The sequence below is a fragment of the Cebidichthys violaceus genome, unplaced genomic scaffold (genome assembly GCF_023349555.1).
Source record: "Cebidichthys violaceus isolate CVI_PGR_0920_01 unplaced genomic scaffold, fCebVio1.0.p SCAF_17, whole genome shotgun sequence".
Lineage (NCBI taxonomy): Eukaryota > Metazoa > Chordata > Actinopteri > Perciformes > Stichaeidae > Cebidichthys > Cebidichthys violaceus.
In genome coordinates, this window is record NW_027176340.1 from 11,183,851 (window position 1) to 11,208,214 (window position 24,364).

At 40.1% G+C, this 24,364-nt stretch overlaps 1 protein-coding gene across 1 annotated transcript in view; it reads right to left on the bottom strand.

Moving 5' to 3' along the window:
* Positions 1-2,198: 2,198 nt before the first annotated feature.
* Positions 2,199-24,364, bottom strand: part of draxina (dorsal inhibitory axon guidance protein a) — a 22,477-nt gene continuing 311 nt past the window's right edge. The window contains exons 2-7 of the mRNA XM_068711775.1: positions 13,941-14,446; positions 12,100-12,317; positions 7,849-7,969; positions 6,837-6,929; positions 5,412-5,501; positions 2,199-3,018 (exon numbers count right to left, since the gene is read on the bottom strand). Coding sequence (XP_068567876.1) covers positions 2,906-3,018; positions 5,412-5,501; positions 6,837-6,929; positions 7,849-7,969; positions 12,100-12,317; positions 13,941-14,446 — 1,141 coding nt within the window. The 3' untranslated portion in view covers positions 2,199-2,905. The remainder of the gene's footprint in view (positions 3,019-5,411; positions 5,502-6,836; positions 6,930-7,848; positions 7,970-12,099; positions 12,318-13,940; positions 14,447-24,364) is intronic.

Sequence of the window (24,364 nt, forward strand, 5' to 3'; positions counted from 1 at the left end):
GTATTAGTAAGAGCATTAATTATTTCAACAAAAAAGCCTCATTTTGAGCTTAATGTTTAAATACAGTTAATCCATGGGGCTTTTATTTTGAAAGGGTGGGGCTGGGTGGGTTAGACAGGAGGAGAGGAGACTGAATCATAATGTTAGATAAACACAAACAGGTTATTAAATGACAGGCTTCATCAAAAGCATTTCAGTTGGAATTCATTCGGTGGGGCTTGTACTTTAAAATGGTGTGTGCGTGTGTGTGTAGGGGGGGGGGGTCCTCTAAAAGTCTCTAATACCTGAATGACTGTATACTAGATACACACACAGAGAGAGAGAGACACACAGAGAGATAGAGAGACACACAGAGAGAAAGATACACACGCAGAGAGAGAGAGAGAGACACACAGAGAGATAGAGTGAGGCTTGTGTCTGTGAGTCTGTGTGTTTATAAACATCAGTAATTAGCTCAAGCACGAACACCTGTGAGCCTGCCGCCTTTTCATGAGAAAAGACTGGGAAACACCTGTCAAACAAAACCCCAAAAACCCCATAACCATAGCCCCTATTGCTCCAATATTAATACTGGAGAGGGAGGATGACTTGAAGAACAGATCATGCGAAAATTGTGTCTGTAGTGTAAAAAAAAGTGGCTTCAATGGCGATTTAGAAATGGGGTACGGTTGTCTGTGCAAGACTTTTTTGAAGTACGTTTTAACATTGGGGTCTATGGAGGAGAAAGTTGGTTTTCCTCTCAAGTAAAGGCTTTTGGTTTGTTTGGAAAAGTGTTAAATCATAAAAGTATAATCATGCTATGTATCAAACTATAAAATGCAGTTACTGAATGTTTTGAGGGAAAGAGAGAATTTTTTGAGACAGGCTTTTCAGATCCGAAAACAACTGTATGATAATGAGATGAGTTTGGTGAGCCGACTTCAGGACTGTGAGGTGTAAACAGTGGGGGAAGGAGATGTATTGATCAAGCAGAGATGTTGATGTAGATAGCCCTAAGGAAGCGTGGGGGTCGGGTTCACGCTGTTTTACGAGGAGGACAGGTCGGACCAGAGGACACTATTCAGACATTATGCGGATCACTTAGACCAATGGAGAGCATTGTCCGAGGACAGGAGGAGACAATCAGATTCCAGCCAATCACAAAGCTGATAATGGACTTTTGAAAGGAAACTACTGACTTTTGGGTATAAAAACATTGTTCGGAGAGATGTTATTCAGTTCTTGGCGATCCTCTTTACTGTAAACTGGCGTTTGTCGGCCGTGGGGGGGAGTGTTTGAACTCGGTTTCGCGATTCCTTACTGTCGACAGTGTAATTCAGTTTGTAATTGTCTTTTAGCATTTGTAAATTATAAATACTTTTTCATTGTAAGCCGGATCCAGCTGATTTTTCTTAGCGTGACTTCGTTGCTCAAACAACAACGAAAGAGCGAGAGGTCCGCGGCCTCCTGCGAGCAGAGGTCTCACTCCACCACATATTTGAATGGTTTCTGTGGCTTAAAAAATGTCAGCAGTAGTGATATTTGTAGTAGTAGTAGTAGAAGTTGTAGTTGTAGTAGAAGTATTATTTGAAGTAGAAGTATTAGTAGCATTAGAGATATTTATAGTAGTAGTAGAAGTTGTAGTTGTAGTAAAAGTATTATTAGTAGTAGAAGTATTAGTAATTAGAAGAAGTAGTAGAAGTAGTCGTAGTAATAGCTGTAGTAGTGGTTGTTGTATTTAATATAACAGTAGTAAAAGTAGAAGTAGTAGTATTAGTAATAGTAATGGCAGTATTTGAAGTAGCAGTAATAGCAGTAGTAGAAGTACTAGTAGCATTCGTACTAATAGCTGTAGTAGTATTAGTACTGGTAGTAGCATGAATAGCAGCACTAGTAGTAGTAGTAGCAGTTGTAGTATAAGTAATAGTAGTACTGGTAGTATTAGCAGTAGTGGTAGTAATAATAGCAGTAGTAGTAGTGGTAATAGTCGCAACAGCAAAAGTTGTAGTAGAAGTAGTAGTAGTAGTATTAGTAGCAGTAGTAGTAATACTAGAAATATTAGCAGCAGTAGTAGTAGTTGTCGTAGTATTAGTAAGAGCATTAATTATTTCAACAAAAAAGCCTTGGAATGCTGAATCAGCATTCCAACAATAACTGATATAGATGAGGATCAATGTTGTAAATATAGGCAGGTCTACACCACAAAAAGGTTATCCTAGTAAGTGTTTAATCATGAAAAGCAAACAAAAAGAGACAAACACAATATCGGAACGATTGTGTTCAAGCACAGTATAAATAAAACATACATTAAGATGTGTAAAAGGAAGATCAAACAAGCATCTTTGTTTATCGTTCTACCGTAAAGTTCGAAAAGAAGTGATGTCAATTTAACAAAAAGTTGTCGGCAATTCAAACACATTCTTGTTTACAACACAGGACAACAGACTGGGTTCAAAAACAAGATGATTACTAATCATTTTCAGCATTTGTTTGGAAAGCAAGTGTACCGAGAGACAAAATGTAACAGAGAGCTCACACTCTTCAAAGTCATTTTATCATGAATGACAGCTTACTTGACTCAATTTGAATGATCCTGAACTCATGAATGCTCCAAAACCCAGTAATTCATCACAAAACAAAAAATGATTTGCAAACATTGTTTGACTCAGGTCAGCAGGACAGAAGCAATCAGCTGCAGGAAAAACTGTGAGAAAAACTGCTGACACCATAAGAGACACCATAACTGTGGTGAATATCAACTATGAGATGACACTCGGTTATGTGTTGCCAGCCAAGTGAATCTTTTATACCTATTAAAAAAATAACAAAAAGCACTGGTCATTGTTGACTGAGTGGAGACACTTTTCCCGCTCCTCCACTTTCAAGCTCCTCCATCTTGTCCTCCACCTTCACCTCCTCCTCTTCCTCAGATAGTGATGAAGCCTCCTTGGTCACTGCTGACTGACTCTGGCACCACGCAGCGACCCCTCCTCCTGGTCACGCGCCGCTTCCGGTGGAATTTAGCGTAACAGCGAAAACCTGAGAGATCATGAACAATCAGAGGTGAATTAATCAAATGCGGCTGTAAGTCTTTAAATGTACAACAGCAACTGTTTTACATTAGATTTACATCACATAAACAGCTGCAGTGCAACAGAAGCTGTGATGAAAGTGTTGAAACCATGGCGATTCCAAGACGGATGCCGTCCAGCGAAATGTTCAAAATGCGTGCTCCTTGTTAACCTGCCTCTCCAACCTCTAGTAGCAGAGAGAAATGAAGGGGCAGAGGGGTCGTTTAGTTAAAAATGTTAGTCGAGCGCGACTCATTGATCCTTTATCTGACTGAGGTTTGTGGAAGTTAGAATCCATGGCTCTGAAATGTCATTAGCGTAAAGTCGATATGAAATGAAAAAGGCCTTTTAAACTTTAAAAGATCATATTGTGCATCCATTTAACAACATATACAACAACATTTTTAAATGAATATCCAACCAATTTCAACCAATAATGTCATGATTATTAATTATTATTAATTATTAATGATTCATCAATCTGAGACTTTAAGAGACAAGGGAGGTGTGCGTGAAGCGGTACATTCTAAGCCCAGCCACATTTTACGGTCCAATCAATTACGAAGGATTTGATTTAAATCCCTTTTGTACTGTACAACACTGAAATATTCCGGTTTACTGGAGAATATGTCCCAGTACAGAAGCTAAAGAGACTATAACTTCTGTTCGACTGGGACTTTATGTGTGCAGCGTAAAGCGTGGTGCAGGAATGAGTACTAAACCCTGAAATGAGTCAGCATTTATGCACTTCCAGTTCCTTCGACTAGTACCCAATGTGTTTTTGGTTAGATGTCTGAAATAAGGTCTGTGGTTAATACAAGCTTAATAGATTTTAACGGTTTGTACTACGATATAAAATATGTCAATAAATATACCTGTCCTGATTTTTTAAGCTTTAACAGGTCTTAAAAGAGGCGGTTGCGAATAAGTGGCTAAATGAGACTACAAAACATCATCACGCCGACTGGTCCGCCTTTACAGCCTCGTTGTGTTTATATTCAAGCTCATGTGACCGTGGTGTAGTTTGTTTATAGCTTAACGTTAGCCTTTTACTTCTGACGATTGCATTCACGCTTAAAAAATCATAAAAGTGGTGTTCATTTGTGAAGATTATCATGCTGAACAAAACGTGTAAGTATCTTAAACGTTTGTTCATCTTCTGCAATAATCCAAGAGCCAATATAAAAATCCCATTGGCTTTTTTGTTGGGGGAACAAGTGTGATGCTAACTTACAAAAATACGCCATCCCCGCAGCAGTCTATTGATAAATCCATGGTGCTGTCCGTGGTGCTGAACTAGCAAACGGATTTGAAACTGTAACTTTTTCTCTCTGAGTCCCGCCCTTCTGTCAGTTTTGACTTGGAACTGTAATACTCTCTAAACTATATAGCCAGGGGGCGGTATTAAAAAATACTAAAGCAAAGTCGTTCATGAGGCGGTTCGCTAGTCGCTGGCGAACTAAACAAACCCGCTCCGTCATCCCTGATAAAAAATTAACAAATCACCAAAGGCTGAAACTAAACTAAAAACTAACCCCAGATTGATAACAGCTCCAATAGCACAGAAACAATCCATTACATTTCTAAACTCAAAAACATTTGACACAAAAATCAAGATTTCACAACACTGTGACATTTTATGTTTACCACTAAGTCAGTCTGCCACTAATTGTTGGCCACTCTAGGGACGCTTACCCGTCAGCAGTCAATGACTTTTAAAATCGTAATGATAAACAGTGAGATTTGGGGGGGAAATGACACACAACTGCACATGAAAAGACAAACTGCTACTGTAAAATAGATGCTCAAAGAGCCACAAAGTGGAGCATTGCTTTAAAGCAAAAGGTCAACATTTTATGCTCTGGCTGAGAGTTAGATGAAAAGAGAGAGTGCTATCAGAGTGAATACACCAATTTCCCAAAATGTCAAACTATTCCTTTCAGTAGAGACCTGTGTCTTGTGATAGTTTACTGTTAAAATTGTGATACATCATACATCTTTTTCACAGCAGACAGGAGCTTAGTGATCTGATTGGAACGTGAAATAAAAGAGAATATCTGACAAGCAAGTTCATTTAAAAGTTAGTAAACAAGTAAATGATCTATGACATCAATACTAAAAGATGAATGTTATTTAATACATCTGTGGGGTTCATGTTTTACTACTGTGACATATCTGCTGTGAAAAAGGTCTATAGTGCAGTTTGATACACCACACAGTATTTAAATCACCTGACATCTTACCTGCACACCTGTTCTCACTTCCCCTCATCAGCCATGCAGTTTATGTATCGTCTCAGTTCCTCTCACTGACTTTCAGCTGGTCTACTCTGTGTCATCTGACCAAGTTCCCCTCACTCACCTTCTTCACACATGCAGTCGTCGTAGCATTTGTTGTTGAGGCCTCTGTTGTGAGGTTTACACTCATGTTGTCTCAAGTCACAACAAGAACCTGTAACGGAACAAATACATTACACATTTGCCAACCAAACACATGGGAAACATTGTAAAAGAAAGTTACTTTAAGTTGCATAAGTAATAACGACTACAAGGAATGATATGTTCCTTTTCATCTTCACGGCTCTGAAAAGTCATTTATCAAACAGCTTCTTAATATGAGGTCCAACATGAACACGTGACGGTTGTTTCACTTTCAGTAATTCTATGTTTTGTGATTTTCTCAATGGTTTGAAGTGGGCAGGGCTCAGTTGGTGAAAACAAGAAATCCCCAAAAAGTGATGTGGGGTTGTTTGGTTATGAAGCTAATTAGATGATTTATTATTTTTGGTTTACAAATAATATTATACAGATGTATTTCTCGGAACTTTTAGCTGTTGAAAAGTGCTCAAGGCCTTTAATGACAAAGACTACAAACTCAATATATATACATATATATATATATATATATATATATATATATATATATATATATATATATAACAATAACAGTGCATATATATATATATGCACTGTTACAATTAAATTCTGGTACGTTAAATATCAAGAATGAAAACCTTTATTTTCACAACGAATTTGCCCTTTTGGGGTTTTTTCTTTAGTATAGAGAGACATTAACTAATGTCACATTATTTGATTTCTGGATGTTGAAGTTGTTACAAAAACAGTTTAGCAAATTGTGAATTATATCTTTCTGTATATTGGAGCATCACAGAGTTTTATTGCAATCAATAACAGACTGTAAATAAGAAGTGGATGTAGTCACTGTGAAGTCACCCACTCATTTGTGGACTACAGTTTTCCCATTCCGTTTTTTGCAACAAGAAGTGACAGAAGAGGGTGGAGCTAAGTACAACTGAACGCTGAATAAGACACTATTAAGTGACATAAAGGTTACAATTAACTTTCACAAACTGAAAACACACCGTGAAAAGGGTTACAGTTCTAAGATTAAAACACGGAGAACACACTGACCGGACATTCCTATGGCAGCCACCTGTCAATCACAAGATAGCTCCACCATAAAGCATACTCTGCTTTATGGTCTATTTGACTCTAAATTGATCACAATTTACTAAATGAACATCATGCTGTATTGAAGAAGACTTGAGATTGAGACCATAAACTCATGCTTACAATGTTTACTGAGGTAATAAATCAAGTGAGAAGTAGAGTCATTTTCTCATAGACTTCTATACAATCTGACTTCTTTTTGCAACCTTTTGCCAACCTGCTGGCCATTAGAGATGGCAGATGCAAGTTTACGACACTTCAGCATCGACTTCAGCAACTTTTCAGACCCCGAGGTTGCCGCCTGATCAAGACTGACCTAGGAGACAGTCCAGGTGGTGGTCACATGGCTCGATGGCGTCAGCATCTTCAGTCACATTTCCACTGCTGAGGTTCTTACTCCGCCTCTTGTCTGCAGCAGGAGAGATAAATGTAAACAACAGTTTGATCCTGAAGGCGTCTGATAGACACACAGCCTCAACCAAACAGATTGATTTCATTTGTCACTCAGTTGAATTGTGCTTTTATGTCAGGTATTTGACGGTGAAGTAATTTCTGTTTGTACAAGAACACATTTTTCACTTGATTCATACACAACGATTTCAACACAGGTCCATTCATTCTTTATAAAGTTGCTCAGAAAGTTTGATTCCGAGTATAAAATCATTTGGATCTTATGTCGATCTTCCGCATCCAGCCTTGTTCTCAGGCACATGAACAGAGGGAGAAAAATAAATGCATTTTTAGAACTTTTAGCACAGAATTACTTGAAAAAGGGCTATTCATGTGTTTGTACTGGGAAGTTGATTTGCCGAAGAAGAAAAAAATGACCAGCTGATTTATCGATGTCTCTTTCCTTTTTCCGTAAGGGTACGGAAAAAGTCTTTTGAGTCTTCATGGCATCACATGACGGACCTTGAAATTGTATTTTCACGGTTTCGACACTATGCTTCAAAGCCCAGCGCTCTTCCTGGGTGCTGACACAACCATGAGGATGACATTTTTGTTTTTTATAGAAATATCTAAACAACTATTGGATGGATTGCCATGAAATATGCTACAGACATTATGGACCAATGAGTAATTAAGGAAACATAAGTTTGATCCCTTGATCGTTCATCTAACACCACCAAGAGGTCAAACTTTGTTCAATATTTAGTTTTTTGACTAAATACCCACAAAACTAATAACATTCCCAGCAGCCTCAGCTGTTTATTTTTATTCTTTTTTAGAAATAAAGTCTGAGTTTGATATAGTTTATTTCCACCAAATTTGTTTTTAAATCCGGGTCTCAAACAACAACACATTCACAATTACAGCAAATAACTAACCTTTCTTCCTGGATGACGGCCAGGTGTCCACAGGTTTCATGTCCTCGTAGTCTGTCCAGTCAAAAAGTGCCATGTCCAGCGTTGGCATCACCTCTCCTTGTCCTTTTCCTCTTCCGGACCTCTGAAAAACGAAACGTAACTTGAAGTTAACTAACTCAACTTAACTTACGTTCTGTATCTGAAATACAAACAGGACAGAGCAAACATGCAGATGTGTAAACACTTAAACATCTTAATTAGTTTCAGCATGCTGTGAAAGTTCATGAAACATCTTCTTCATTTATGTATTCAAAGACAATTGTGATCAGAATATTAAGATGTGTATTCAAAACTAATCCTAAATGTTGGTGTTATCCAGCATACGAGTCACTGTAAGAGAGTGGAGCAGCAGTGGATGACTATGGCTTGATTTGTTGACTGTGTTTTGATCAGTACTGCAGGTAAACACGTCCAGGCTGTTCTTAATGAAACACATCAGACTTGTGTTGTGGTAATGCCTCATTGATTCATAAAACGCCCACACAGAGTCAACAGAGAAAGAAGCAGAGCTCTAAAACCCAAACGATTGGTAGCAGAGAACATGACTGCCCACAGCCTGGATTACAAATATATATGCAAAATACAGACGTATAGCTTGAAACTACAGTTCATTACGCAGGTTTAATTTCTCAACAGTGAGGGCAGCAGGCAACTAATGCAGCCTGCAAATGATCTTGAGTGGACATTTTATTATTCTAATATTTATTATTGATGTACTTGATGTGTGATTTTAGTTCAAATATCTGCAATGTTTAACACAAAGCCAACCACTAGGTATGGTTTCATAGCATTGTTAGGGAAAGGTACTTTTTTACTTTACTTAAGTAACTTAAGTTTCTGAGCATATTCTTTTCCTTATGCATATATTTGAGCATAGCAGGGCTGAGATCAAATTGGGCTGTATGTGGCCCATGGACTAAAAGGAGTTTGACACCACATTAAGACATCTAATTTTTGTTCTCCAGAGAAAACACAGTTGACTTTTAATCTCTCCCAAACAATTGACCAAAATATCAGCAGACCACACTGAACATCACATCATGAAAAAACAAAAAAATTAACCCTTTTAATTTTACTGATTCCATCGTCTCTGAACTACCCTCAGTTTTTTTATAACAAAAGAACATAAACAGTTTATTTTCTGCCTTTTCACTAAATAGGTAAAGGCAGCCGTAGAATACATTTTTGGACCGAACCATAAATACATAAAAGTATGAGTGTCATAAATTCAAATATTCTACCTCAGTAAAATATTGTAATTCAGATGAGTGTTCGATGACATCGCTATGAAACAAAACTCCTTCGTAGATTGCTTGTGCATATAACACTGTTAGACAGTGTAATTAAGTGAGCAAGACTTTGAGACGTCTCTTGATCCATGAAAGACATCCATCAGAAAAATAAGAATCAAAGTCTTCGTGGAAACAGATCCATACTTGTCGTCCCCTGTCGCCCCCCCGTCCCCCGTCCCCCCCCAGGAAATAAGCCTATATGGAAGTAACAATTACATTAATTGCAGGTGGCTGGCTGCTTGTGCTCGGCTGCTCATTAAACCATCAGCAGAAGATCGAACATTAATTAAGGAAGCCTTGCCGCAATGCTCGCGTCACTGGAGCAACTGTTTTTTTTTCTTGTATGCTCCAATAATATTTGACCGCTCTCATAGTAAGGACACACACAGACTCCGGGACTCTCAGAATACCAAGCAGGCCGACAGTCCACCATTGAGAGACTGACAGAGGGAGCCATCACACAGAGCCTCCACAACATCTTTCAAAACTTCAACCAGGTGCTGAAAATGTGGATACGATGTACATATCACTCTTGCAAGATTTTTTTTCCTGAATGCGGGGCAGTATAATCTAGCATGAAATGGAAAATACTCGTGCAAAATACCTCAAAATTGTACATATACTTTACCTTACATTGCATAACTGGATAAAATTAAAAAAAGACAATGTTTGGGGTGCCTGATGAAAATTAGCCTTCTGTGCTAACTTTAGCTCATTTATTATGCTTTCTGTTAATTGTCCTTTTCCAATAAACTATAAAATAAATAGGTTTTATTTCAGTCAGGTGGTACAATATATGAAAGGTTTATTCCAGATCACTGGATTAAAGTCTTGTCTGAAGACGTTACTTCAGGTATAACTGTCGTATTGGTTTTAGTAGCTGGATCTGGATGAGATCACATTGTAATCAATAATAACAACTGAAGCATCTTTTCAGAAGAGCGTCTTCAATCGAAACTCCAGTCCAGTGATTCGGTTTTCTTTTCCATGAATTTCTTTTCCAGCAACATCTCGACTGTCTTCAACAGCGCTCTTCAACAAAACTGCTGTCACTCATCACGTGACTGAGGCAGATATGTTTCCCATGGACGCCCTACAAGCTGCTGGGTGTTTGTAGCGGCAGCTGTGACGAATGTCGAAGCTTTCACTGATATCAGGTTCTCAAAGAGTCTCGTCTGTAACCGTTCCAGGATTGAAGGAGGTTGGAGAAAACATGTTGGGTTTTTCCCCATATAAATGCTGTTTATGCTGTTGAGAGATCGTAGAAATGTATGAAAGTATAAAAGTATAACTATTATAACCTGTAACCTTTTTGATTCAAAGTATAACCATTAAACATATATACTGTTTTATTTCTTGATAGAGGTGATTAAACCTATAAACTGCATAGATGCCTTATATAAAATAGTCACTCAAAAAGTATCCTTCCTCTTCTTAACAGGACCAAACCAGTTACAACCAGTTACATTCTGTGTCTGACTTAGAAAGAGGAGGACTCATGTGAGTGACACATGAACCTGAAGGAGGTACAAGCCTCAGAGAGTAGCATAAAAGCATCAGAAAAACTGAGTGATATTGGGCTTTTTTCCCCCAACTAGACTTAGGGATATTTTCCCCTGAGAAGTGAGATTGGGCTTTTTTCACAACTAGAGAATGGGATAGACTTCTTGAATAGACAAGAAGACCCATTTGCTGTCTTACCCACTTATAGAAGACCCTTCTGCTATCAGAGAGGGAAGCATGAGGAAGAGAAAGATAGACCCCCAAAAAACGCAGGAATGTCAGAGAGCTGACTGTGAGAGCCTGCAAAAAACATGCAGGAAGACAGCGGAGCAGAGCAGAGAGAAGAGAAAAGAAGAGGAGGGGAGATACCAGGAGAGACCTGGATTATACAGCATCGCGAATGAGTGAAAACTGATTAGAGGAAAGACCCCTTCAGAGTAGTAGTGTTAGAATTAGTTGTTGTGACACAGAGACTGTTTCATTGACTTGAGATTGTAGTATGTGATTGTTATGTGAGAAACTTGAATAAAAACACAGCCTTACCATTTGTAAGTGTCTGAAGCCAAATAAAGTATTCTGGTTCTTTAAAACAAGTTAAACCTCTTCCCCTGTCCATAAATGGTGTGATAAGATGTGACGACTGAAACATGCAGAGGAGCTTAAGGTAAGTTCCCTGGGTGAAGACATGGCAGTGTTAGTCATAAAATAGGCAATAGTAAAGTACAGACGAAGTACATAACTATTACATACAGGGTGGTAGGGTTGCATCCCATTAAGAGCGCCTAGGGCTTTGCCGAAAAAGACTCTTAAAAAGACAATAATTCCGAAATCTTAACGATTAAGCCACGGGGTGAGATAAAAGACCGACAGTATTGTCCCGACACCGGAAAAAGGAACCTAATCCTTGCCGGTGGGACAGCCGACGGAGTGACCACCGCTTAGACACGGGGCAGGAGCCGCTCGTGCTTCAATGCATACTGTTGAAGCATCATGCTGGGTGAGTGTGACAGGTGGAGAGTGGTGCCCCACGCCCACTAAAGAATAAAGACTGTCTGTGCTCCCATACATTTTGTCCTGCCATGCTTTTAATAAAAGAGCAGGAAGGTGGTTACATAAAATGTGCTGCTGGACTCTGAACTGTGTGATTTTGATCCCAGCAGCGTCGTTTTATTATACAGAACACGGCCGTATCTATCTTACGCACTGTGACCGGGAGCCAGCGGCCTGCTGGAAGATATTTTTCACAGGCAGCACACTTTCACTGTGTGTCATTTCCAAGATGAGCTATGAGGTTTTGCGGCAGCATAACGGCAGTAATGGGGCCCATTTTCGCTCTATTTCCCCCGCACACTGGAATCACACTGAGGCACAACAGACGCAGCCTTTTAATAAGCACTTGGGGTTCCGCTGGGGTTACCTGGGGTTTGGTGGAGGCCGGGGGCAGCGTTGGGGGATGCTCGTTCATCACCGTGGTAACCATGAAGGAGCCGGAGCCGAAGACGGCAGCGATGGGGGAGGGGGTGTCACCGGGCAGGGTCATGCTGAGGGAGGGGGAGGCGGCGGAGGAGGAGGGAGGATCCTCGAACAATTCTCTGTCCTTAAACGCAGAGCTGAGCTCTGGCTCTGGAAGAAACCCTGGAGGGACAGAATGAGAAAACATGATGGTGTTACAGATATGTAATGTCATAAATAGCTATTTATATATTTACTTTTCTCTTTTTATTTATTTGATATCTAATTGTGAAACTGTACTGAATTACTTCCTTATTAGAGGACGTTATTAAAGAGAATGTGACACTGAAATTGCATACTTTTTCTATTTTACTTAGTACACACCTGCAGCTGCCTTTACAAAGTACGTACTCTTGCATACAGTATGCATTCAATTTGGAAATACTACTTCCTTATAACAATGCACCTTGAACCTATATCGGCTGTGCAGAGGAGTGTGGGTCAGAAAGGCATGCTGGCTTGCATACTGCAAAATGTGACTGGATGCAGGAGGACATCCTGGTATTTTTGGATAGTGCATTTGAGATACTAAATCTCAAGGTAGCATCCAAACTAAATCTTTTTCTGGCATGCTTAATATTATGGCAGTATGGGCATATTGGAACGCACAGTGAGTCTGTGTAATGTTTGACCCTGAAGACGCACTTAGCGTCAAAACATTAGTCCTTTCAAAAAAAGTTGGCTGGACTTAAATCGGTGTGTTCCAGTATATTTTCGGGAGACAATATATCAATTCAGCAACAAACAAAGGTCTGATGTAACCAAACCTTTATAAAGAATTAATGAAGTGGGAAGACTATGTCCGGACAATTAAATTATTAGTTCACCCAAACAAAACAAAAAAAGCACATTTCCTCCCTAAAAACAGTCTCACAGCAAGGTCCATTTAGTAGCTGAACAAGAGCTTTTGATTGTAACAAATGATCTTCCTCAGCCAACTGACTTTGGCTGCTTGTCATTGAAATGTTTAAATATCCAACCAGCGCCGTCGAGAATTGTGGCTTAAAAGATGAAAATCTAAAATTCATCTAAAATTGACCGCGTGATATGAATCGAAGCTAAATGGATCTTTGGTGGGATGGCTAGTCTTCCCGCCACCCTAATCGCCACCCTGTACATGTTATTCACCCATTCACACCCATTCATACACTGATAGCAAGGGCTACTATGCAAGGTGCCATCTGCCCATCAGGACTATCTAATCTAAACACCCATTCATACACCGCAGGCACACCCTACGGGGGCAATTTGGGATTAAGTGTCTTGCCCAAGAACACATCGATATGGACTAGTGGACCGCAGTTCCTCTGATTGAAGGACGACCCGCTCTACCAGTGAGCACAGAGCCACCACTTCAGCACAGTGGAGATGTTAAAATGTAATGTGTGGTGCCTCCAGTATGCAGTGAAAAGTCACATTTAAAAAAAAATTCAACATCTTTTTTTCCAGAAACAAGGTCTCGGTTAATCTGAATTAATCCACAGAGCTCGCAGTGTGACACCTGTGAATCATCTGAAGTCGCCGTGCAGAACATTGTTTATGCATGGAGTTGTATTAATGATGTGAGTATTATCTGTTCTAATGACAGCATGTACAATCAAAGTATTCATCTTATTATTTACACCTCTGCATTTCCTCCTGCCCCATGTCAAAATGTCCTCCATGAAAAAAGCTCCTTGTTGCTTATGCAACACTGGACCACGCTGCAGTTGTGGATCAATGTTCTGCATGTCTGGATCAGCTCACCTTTTCCATGCCGCTCCTTGTCACGCCGACTCCCCTGTCTCCTTTGCTCAAAATGATGTCCGTGTCCATTCCCGTGTCCATGTCCCCGTCCTTTGCGTGTCCCCAGAAGCTGGTTTTCCCGGGTCTGGGACAGACTCTTCATGCTCATTCGAACTCTGTCTCTGTCCCTGGCCGGGCCCGTCTCCAGTCTCACCGGGCTCAAACTCTCCAGGCCCGTCCCGTCATCCTCAGGCCTGGAGAGGGGGTGCAGGGGCCTGTGGGAGAGCAGCCCGGCTCCGCCTTTTGCAGCGCGCCCTTGCCCTCCGTGGTCCCTGCTGTAGCGGTGGCCCTGTAGACCTTGCAGAGGGTGCTGGAGGGCGTTGCTGCCACCTGCTGAGGTCGCCGCCTGTCTCCTCTTGCCGTGAGGAGCTCCGGGCTCAGCGCTGTGTGACAGCGTCAGGGTGGCGAACAAGAGCGCCAGGAGGAGACTCCAGGAGAGAGCCATTGTCTGTCCAGCACAACGCCACCTGCCGTAGAGAAGAAACACATCTCAATACTCCACACACTCTTAGATTCAAATAACTAATTTCAGGTAGATTTGATCATACGAAACAATCTGACTGGCTTCTACTCGGTGAACTAATTCTGAAGGATTATATCCAGAGCTGAAACGATTAGGTTATTAATTGAGAAGTGAACTGGCTGGAAAAATAATAATCAAGTTACTTTTTAAGCTACATTTTTTTAAGAAAACATTTTTTAATATTACTTTAATTTATGATGATTTCTTTGTTTTATATGTACGTAAACTGAATATGCAACCAGATCTTATGTGAAAAGCAGATAAATAAGGCAGCTTTTAGGCTTTCTGCTTGTCATTTTTTGCCACCTTGTTTCCGTGAAACAGCTGCAGTTGGATTAAGGCAACAAAACCATTCAGTTAGGTTTAGGGAAAACATCATCATGGTTGTGCTTAGAATAAGTACGTAAACTAATTAAAACACAAACAACCTAACATAAGTATAGAAAACACCTCACGAACATCACTAATGTAACAAAATAACTCAATATTTTAGGAGTCTCATAAGTAGTCTATCTCACTTTCTAAAGAACATCACTTGCTCTCAGCTTAGCATATTCATGTCCATGCATTTACACTATATTCAGCACAGATTACATGACATAAAATGACACGCAAAACGCAAGTATGGCGTTCTTATGGCAAAAAACTGTTGTGTCATTTGAACGTCATTTGGTGAGACCGGTCTGGAGTTGAAGAAGAAGCCACGTTGGCCTTCAGGAAACAGTGGTCGGATTTTGAATTTTTCTCCTTAAAATTCATGTACAGTATATATTTAAAATTTTAAAACAATGCTGAATATATATATATATATATATATATATATATATATATATATATATATATATATATATAAATGAATCGCAAAGCAATAATTGTTAGCATCCTGACGATAGCATTCAGCGCAAAGCCACACAGTGAAGGATAGCCTTTCAGAGCCACTAGCATGGCTGCAGACTTTCAGTTTGAATGTAGTCTTTCATCAATAGATGAATTAGAAGTTTTTTCAAGTACATCTCTGGATATTTTTACATTAATTCTGACAGCAAACCTGCAGCCTCACGTCCCTCAAAAGAGCGTCCTTCAGCTACCTTCAGCTCTCAGATGTTTAATACAGAAGCTCCTATCAGAATCCACAGACGTTTTGTGTCCAATCTTCCACTGTATTCATTCTCCCATCACCGTCCAACAAATTCAGACTACATCCTCCTCAGCCTCTTGGGTGGCCCTTTTATCTGGACTCGCTGATAAAGAGGTAGACAGACACTTTACTTCCTAGCCTTCATTGCTGTACATTCATGCCTCACTCAGTATGAGATACTGCACTGCTCACATCCTTCATCGTCGCTACCTATTCAGTGTTCTACAGAGTCCCCCGACCGTACCTTTCATTACAAGAGTCAACACAGAGGTGTGACTGAAATATCAGGTTCTGTGTGTCTGCATTAGAGGCCCGGCACCTTCAACAAACATAAATAAAATGATGGCGTTTTTATTCCTATCTGAAGGTTCAAAGCTACGTTACAGTCAAGGCTCAATTCAAATTTTGATTTCATGTCACTTAAAGGTTTATTTGCATTCACAACACGCCATTTAGTTGTACAGTGATTTTAGTATAAAGTAGCCATAAAGCAAAAGTGTTTTCTGTACATTTAAAGTACTTTACAATGTCACAATATTTCAATGTCTGCAACATTACATGTAAAATTGGCAAACTGGTGTTTAATGCAACTTCTATGCATTTAACTCGTCACATATTAAACAAAAACTTTTTTTTTTAATTTGCATTAAGTTGAATTGGTAGATTTTTTTTTTGCCCAAAAGGGGGATATCATCAAAACTTAATAACTAGTAAACAATACCATGGTGATCATACAGGTACAATACTATTGATATGTAATTTTAAAAATCAAGACACGTTACACAACTCTTCTTCTTTCTGGCTATCATCGGGGTGATGTATGATGTTATTTCTGGTTTCTTATATACAAAAATGTGACTGACAAAACACCATAGATACTTAACAAAACAATATAATAATTTTCCGTAAAAATCTTCATTTATGGAGTAAATATTGATGGCTTATGATGAACGACTGGATTTGTTTAGCAATATTCTGAAAAGATGGTTGTAATATGTTTTGGAGTAATGGTCATATATATTTCTGTTAATTTTTATTTTCTGTATCAAATAAGAGAAAAATACAAGTTTTTTTTTGAAGATGGTGATAATGTTTTGAATACTATGATGACAGTAAGAAAATTTTAACCAACCTAAGACGGCCTGATGAAAGCATGATGACCTCTGAAATCAGCGGATGAGCTGAATAAAGGTTTTGTATTGGAAGAGTTGTGTGACGTGTTTTAATTTTGACAGACCTAACGAAGGATCACCAGCTCTTCTCGTTTATCATGTCCTGTCAGATGACGCGTCACTGTGTTGTTTCTAAATATGATTTGCTTTGTTTTGTCTTCCACTTGAACATGTGGAGACGATCTATCAGCAAAGACGCACATGACGCCATTATGGCAGGTGACTCCTTTGTGTTCAAATATAAACGGCGGTGCAGGGCATACAGAAAATAAATGTGGGAGAGGTATTGAGCTGCTGGTGATGGTGTGTGTGTGTGTGTGTGTGTGTGTGTGTGTGTGTGTGTGTGTGTGTGTGTGTGTGTGTGTATGTGTGTGTGTGTGTGTGTGAGTGTGTGTGTGTGTGTGTGTGTGTGTGTGTGTGTGTGTGTCAGTGAGGTAGAGTTAGGGGTTGATAAGGTCCCTGCTCTTTCATCACACTGACTGGGTTATTTAGTTGTTTCTAAAAACAGGGCCAGGGTTGTGTGTGCGTGTTTGTGTGTCAGGGGGTGGTTGGATATGATGCTAGTGATGTCGGGGGATATTTGCAGTGCGAGTGCAGACAGCGCCCCGAGGGATTTAGAGGCAGTCTGCGTCGGCTGGCCTCTGGGAGTTCGACCAGCTGTGCAGTTTGCAAACAAGAGTGTGAGGCTGTCTGCTGAGGTGAGACCTTTATCTCCAAACAGGCCTACAGAGTGTTGGGGGGGGGGGCGCAACCAGCCGTGCCACACACAAAAGTGTTTAGCTGGGATTACAATCAGTCTGTTTGACACATGAGGTGCTGGTGCTGCTGGACCCTGTACAGCCAAAAGGGTCATTTAATTTATGAAAACAAAGGAAACGTCCAAACTCAACTGAGGGGAGGGGCAGAGGACTGTCTAAATGATCACATCACATCTCTCTTGGATATAAAGCTATTTTGGGAAACACACTTATTTGCTTGCTTTAAGAGAGTTAGATGAGAAGAAATGAAGCCTGAAGCCAATTAGCATAGCTTAGCATAAAAAAACGGGTGGGAAGCAGCATAACCTGGCTCCTTCCATAGGTGACAAAATCTACCTACCAGTACCTGAAGAGCACAATTAACATGCTACATCTGTTTGTTTGTTTTTAAATCTCGACAGAATCCAAAGTGTAAAACCGTCAATTTTGTATTTATACAGGAAGTTACCGACACACAGGTTTGGCTGCACAGGAACAAGTTAAATATCTCGTTGTGCTGCATGTTTCACTGAGCAGCAGCTTAAACAGACTGATAATGGAAAAAAAAATACCACAGGATGGTCTGTACAGTAAATATGAAGCTACAGCCAGCAGTTGGTTAGCTTAGCTTAGCATAAAGACTGGAAACAAGGGGAAAACAGCTAGTCTGGCTCTGTCCAAACAAAATCCACCCACCAGCACATTATATATTACATCTCTGCTATCTACAGGTGTAAGAGGTGTGGTGTTACAGGGAATACTAAAGGCACCAGTAGAATCCGTCAGAACTGCTTGTCGAATGGTCGAACAGCTTTGGAAACCCACCCAACAACATCTTTCTAACGGCATAATTTGTGTGTGAATTTCTCTAACTTTCAAAAGCTGACGGGAGAGAACACCTGAACAACGATATCCCCATATTTAGCTGTTATTGCATGTCACCTCTCTCCATAACACCTTTTGAGAACATCTCTTGTTAACAATTACTAACAAAGGTTGTGATTTTCTAGAATAACCTGGCACTTAGTGCTTTCCGTCAATAAGAAGTCAATATAACCCTCTAACCACCAAGTGTCTTTATTATACTTTTTATGTACAAACTAAACAAAAATGAATTAATTAGTGAGCTTTAGAGGTTTGTTACCTTTGGACAGAGGCCGGCTAGCAGTTTCCCCCTGTTTCCAGTCTTTGTGCTACGCTAAGCTAAGGTAACCTCCAGCTTCATATTTACAAAACAGACATTAGAGTGGATTCGTACCTAAAGAAATCTTCTCTTTGATAATCAAATACTGAGATAGATTGTTGGTGTAATATTTCTTTAATATAAGCAAGATTCTGTAGATTTGTCTTTAGTGGATCAAAAGAAGAAAAAGCAGATGCATCCATTTCTTGTCTGAGCTTGTTGACAATCAAAATGTTTTGCAGAAATAGAATCAACTGAGGTGGAGATAACAGCTGAAGCTGAGCAACAGCCACATGACCCTTGGAGAGAAAAATTTAATTTCCCAACATAAAAGAAAGATGCGATGCCTCCATAGAAACAGAAAGAACCATGTGTCAACCCCATCAAACCTAAGGCCTGAATAGGCCTGTCATGTGAAAGAGAAGGCAGGCGGTGATGGAGGTGTGGGGAGGGGGATCAAGTATCTCAGTGCAACAGTGCCCTGTTTTCCTCTCTCAGACTTTCATGTGCCGCTAACAGGTGGTCCTTTGAGGAGACACAGGATGGGGACGATAATGGATCTCTCTGGGTGGCATGCCGGGGTCTTAAGCAGAGTCTCTTGTGTGTGATAAACAACCTCCGCTAACACAGCCTCCTGCCACAGTCACTGTTGTATGTGGCTGTGTGTTGCAGGAAGAGGCAGAGCATCTGCTATACTGAGGCGATGGGTCCAATTGACGGGTCTCGTTCCCAAATGAGATGATCCACCGTTTGAGCTGCAACATTTAAACAGTGACTTTCTACTTAGGGGTGTAAGATAAAACATACACTTGAGTATTGCAATATAATGTTTTGTGATACTGTATTGATCTTTAATTAATAGTTAACATGCAAAGATTTGTGGCAAATCTAGATTGCACAAAAAATACTTTTTTTGTAGATTTTATGCATGTGGTGATGTGTTCTTCATAATCAGTTTTCCTAAAATCAGATTTAAAAATCAATTAAATCGTAGCCCCTGTATCGTGATTTGCATCATATCACCAGATTATTATCAATACACAGCCACTGTTCAGGGATAATTGAAAAGAAAGAATGAAAACATGTTAAAGGTCCTGAAAACATATTGAATCCACATTATTACAATATTTTCTGCCAACGTTAGAACAGTTAGTTATGGTTGTTTAACTGTAGACGTTTCTGTTTTTCTCCAAACCCTTCTCACTGATTTGAAGTGGGCGGGGCTCTGTTGGTAAAACCGTATGCCAATAAAATGTGATAATTGTTAAAAAAAATTACACTGAAGGATGTATTTTTTACTTAAAAAATTTGTATTAATATTTATTGTTGCAGAAAAATATTTAAGATTTGTAATCCAAATATTCAAGGACTTTACCAAAATATATTAGATCCGCTTTTAGTTTGATTTCATTTTAAGTTAATTTGTTTTGTTCCCCTCTAAAAATGAGCCTGTTCAAAATGAGCCTGTTCAAATATAAATGTTTGACTTCAAGGAATGTGTGGTCCTGGAGACCTTTTGTTAATGTGATAGCATCACAACCGTGCATATTGGAATTCAAGAGACTTTACAGGTGTGTAGTTGAAATCAAAATGGAGAATCAGTTAGAAGATGGCTGTGGTACAAACAAGGGGGCCGGGTTCATTGCGCCCCCCTCCCCCCCCACACACTTCACGTCCCTAGCTCTTTTTGGCATAAAGGCTAGTGTAATCACATCACAAGATGGTCTCTATAATTGCAAAAGCTGAGGACTGGACCATGTGGAGGACTGGACCATGTGGAGGACCGACGTTAGCTGAGAGTCTTTATATCTGATTATTGCTGGTTTGAACCACCCCAAGAGTGCAAAATAATGGATACATTTGCATCTGAATGTATGAAAACATTCTTCAGTGTGACTTCAGATTTTATTACTATTGGCAAATGATTTGCAGTGAAACAAATAAATCAGACAAGAGGCATAATGATAATATACTTCAACTCTAAGAATCACAATTTGTCCTGGTTTAGATGCCATTATAGCAGCACCAATGACATAGTGATTTTATTGCCAATTAAATGCCCTTACAGCCAACAGAACAACAGCTAAATAAAAGTGCTGGTAATAATGTACAAAGAAGAACAAAAACAACACTATGCAATAAAAATGTGCATGTGTGTGTTGAGCACACACACTCTGGAGTTTACAGCACACCATTAATATGTGTCTATAATCCATTATGAAGTGGAGAAGATGCTCCTGATGTCAGGGGAAATTTGCTGTGCGTGAATTAAAAGAATATATAGCAACAAATAAATAAAGGTTCTTGAAAGTTCTTTATATCTCACTCTGAACTCAGTCTGGAGGTTGTAATGTGGAGTTCATGGACATCTGAGCTCAGCTATGCATGAAGGGTAAATATGAACCGCAATATCACATATAATGAAATCTTAAAATCAATTCTACATTTTTTTTTTTAGGAAGCCAGAGTCGGGGAGCTAAAATTGGTTTACACCTTTAATGGAAACACAATATATTTATGTGTGTGTGTGTGTGTGTGTGTGTGTGTGTGTGTGTGTGTGTGTGTGTGTGTGTGCCAGAAGTGTAAGACAGCCACCAGGGAAACATGAATGAGAGCAGAGTGCGATAAGTATTAAGTGATAGGTAATCTTGAAAGAAATTGCAAAGGGGGCACTGTGGACGGCTGGATGATTAAGATCTGATGAGATCTGAGTCTGTGATCACTCTCTTCAGTGCTGTGACACACTAGTTATAAAAATATACTTAACTTAAGGTGAGAGTGGAAAAAGGCAGCGAGGCGAGCGTGCGTGCGTGTGTGTGCATCTTTTAGCTTCACCTGCTGTGACACCAAACCTCCAGGAGCCATCTGCTCCTGTTGTTTTATCTCATAGCAACCAGCGGGGCCATAAGGATCCAGCAAACAAAGACTCCAGACACATGCTGTTGAGGCAGAGCCTCATGTCAGCCAGAGGCCACCTTCAAGGTTTGCTTCTTCTCCTGGCCACATACTGAGATTAAAAGCTCAAAAAAAAGATATGTACATTGCTAGATGAGAAGATATGAAGCCAGAAGCCAATTAGCGTAGCTTAGCTTAAGAAAACAGGCGGGAAACAGCTTCCATCCGAAGGTGACAAAATCGACCCTTTCATCTACTTTGAACATATCATATGTGGTTTGTAGTGTACAACCGACAATTCCAGTTATTATTCCTCCAGAGAATACAGTCACACACACAGGTAAATATCTAAATATCTCCTTCACTGAGCAGCAGCTTAAAAAGACATGACAGATAATGAGGAAAAAAAAAAATCCAGGATGCAATAATAGTCACAAAGAAAAATAAATGTGTTATCTGTGGTGATACAAAAACAATCCAGCTTTGTTGAATTTTCAGCCATTCCTCTCCGTGTTTAAGTAATGACGCTAAATATTTGATGGATAAACACTTACTGTCAAATCTCTCATCTCGGGTAAAATAGGTCTCATTTGCGCCACCAAATTATCATAAATATCAGCTCAATAACAAGCACCCAAATTACAGCTCCAGTTAATGCCTCTGCATAATGAACACCTCTGCCAAGCTGCAGTTAACGCCATAAAGCTTCAGTTCCTCAAGGGCCAATACGACTGACTTCAGCAATATAAAAGTGCTTGGTCTCCCGAAATCCTCCGCAAACAATATCGGTGGGCTTCACACATCGACTGGGAGGGGGTTTTTGCACTCTTTTTAGGTGTGTGATGGCAAAGGCCCTTGAAAGCAACACAGGGCGATTAAAAAAAGAGCCATAAGGAAGGTCCATCTGTCAGCAAGTGAGCCGGAGCAAGAGAAGAAGAAAACACCAATCGATTCAGTGGTAATTTGGTCGCAGGTACAACAGATGCACGGCAACATCAGCGACATCCTGCGACGTGGGCCCCAGTTTGAGCGCACTGAGGCCTGCACACACACAAACACACTCGCACACACACACATTGAGACATTCAGTGCATGCACACAAGTACACACTCACAGCGGGGACACCTCCTCCAGACACCCACATGGAGGTATGTTCCAAAAATGCTGTGAGACACAAACAGCACCAGAAGCACAGCAAGAGGCGTCCCACAGAGAAGAGAGAGAATGAGAGAGACAAAAGGGAGGGGGAGGAGGAAGGGGAGAAACTGAGAGGAATGGAGAAAATAAGATGTAATACAGAGAGAGAGGAGAGGGAGAGGAATTAAAGTGGGGGGGAGAGAGAGAGAGAGAGAGAGGGAAGATTTATCCTGTCTTAATTGGAACAAAGTGTCGGTGGCGTCTTTTATTTCGTGGCAGATAAGGACACCAGCGAAACAAAAACAACAAAAAATATTTGGCTTCTGAGACCAGCAACAAAACTTGCTCTCTGCTAACCCGTTAAATGTAGACACCTGGGCCTGTGTGTGGACGCTCTGCATGGGAACAGTTTGACCGGTCAGCGGAGGTGGTGGAGGGGGGGGGGCGCTCCTGTTTAGAGGTGATCAAGTGAAGCATGTAAACACATTATATGAACCCAAAGTTTCTCCCCCCTCTCTGCCTCTCTTTTGGTAGGAAGCGAGCGGCGTTGACTGCCTGCCAATGTTGGAAGAGTCTTGATCAAACAGATGCAGCCACGTTTCTGCGTTCAGTCAGTTTCACACCACCATGGGGGAAAGTGGATGGATGTTTAGCAATGTAGCCTTTCGACTAAAACAAAGACGTTTGTAACTGACTGACAGATGAACTGATTCTTTAAAGGTTGATTAAATCCTTGTTTAACACGTTAAGACTGAACATTCTACATCTTGCTGATGGATGATGAATATTTTAATTATTTCATGCACTTTCTTTTTGGAAAATAACTCTCAAATTTCCACTTGAGCATCAAATGATGTCCTGAGGTTATCTTGTATCTTTCATATGATTCACTGATTAGTGAAGGTGAGCTTTGTTTTGGCCCGAGGGTCGTCTCACTGTGAGGGTCCCTCCTCACTCTAATGCTACCCTGCTGATTGACCTGCTATTAATTAGCAGCCCTGTTCCACGTATAATTCCAGGGTGTCACACTGAGACTCCCAACTTTAATCTCCCCACCAACCCTCTCTTATTTTATTATCACTCTCTCTCTCTCTCACACACACACACATACACACACGATTTAACCCTGTCTCTGGTGTGCAGGGAGCAACAATGAGCTGTCAAGAAGAGATAATGGCTGCAATCATTTCTGATTCTCATCACCATTCTCCAATGAATTCCTCGGTGACGTTGACGTGATTTTGAAGCATGACAGCAGCAATAAAACACCGACATCACCGACAAAAGTTCAACTGATCATCCGGTTTTGCGGCATCAGATCCAATTTACTGTTCGCGAACAGTGCTCTCAATCGTGAAAAAAAATGTTTTTACTTCTGTCACATTATTAAGACTCGACATTGGTGCGTTTTTACGCGCAGATTGAAATCACGGCAATCTGAAGAAACAGTGCACACTAGATATTGTGCGGGTCACTTGTAATAAACCTGTAATATTAATGGCGAGTCGATAGCTGCAGGACTATATGGACAATCCATTGTATGAGTAAGATACAATAAGCTATATAAAATGACGTAAATGACCATGAAGTCACTGCAAAC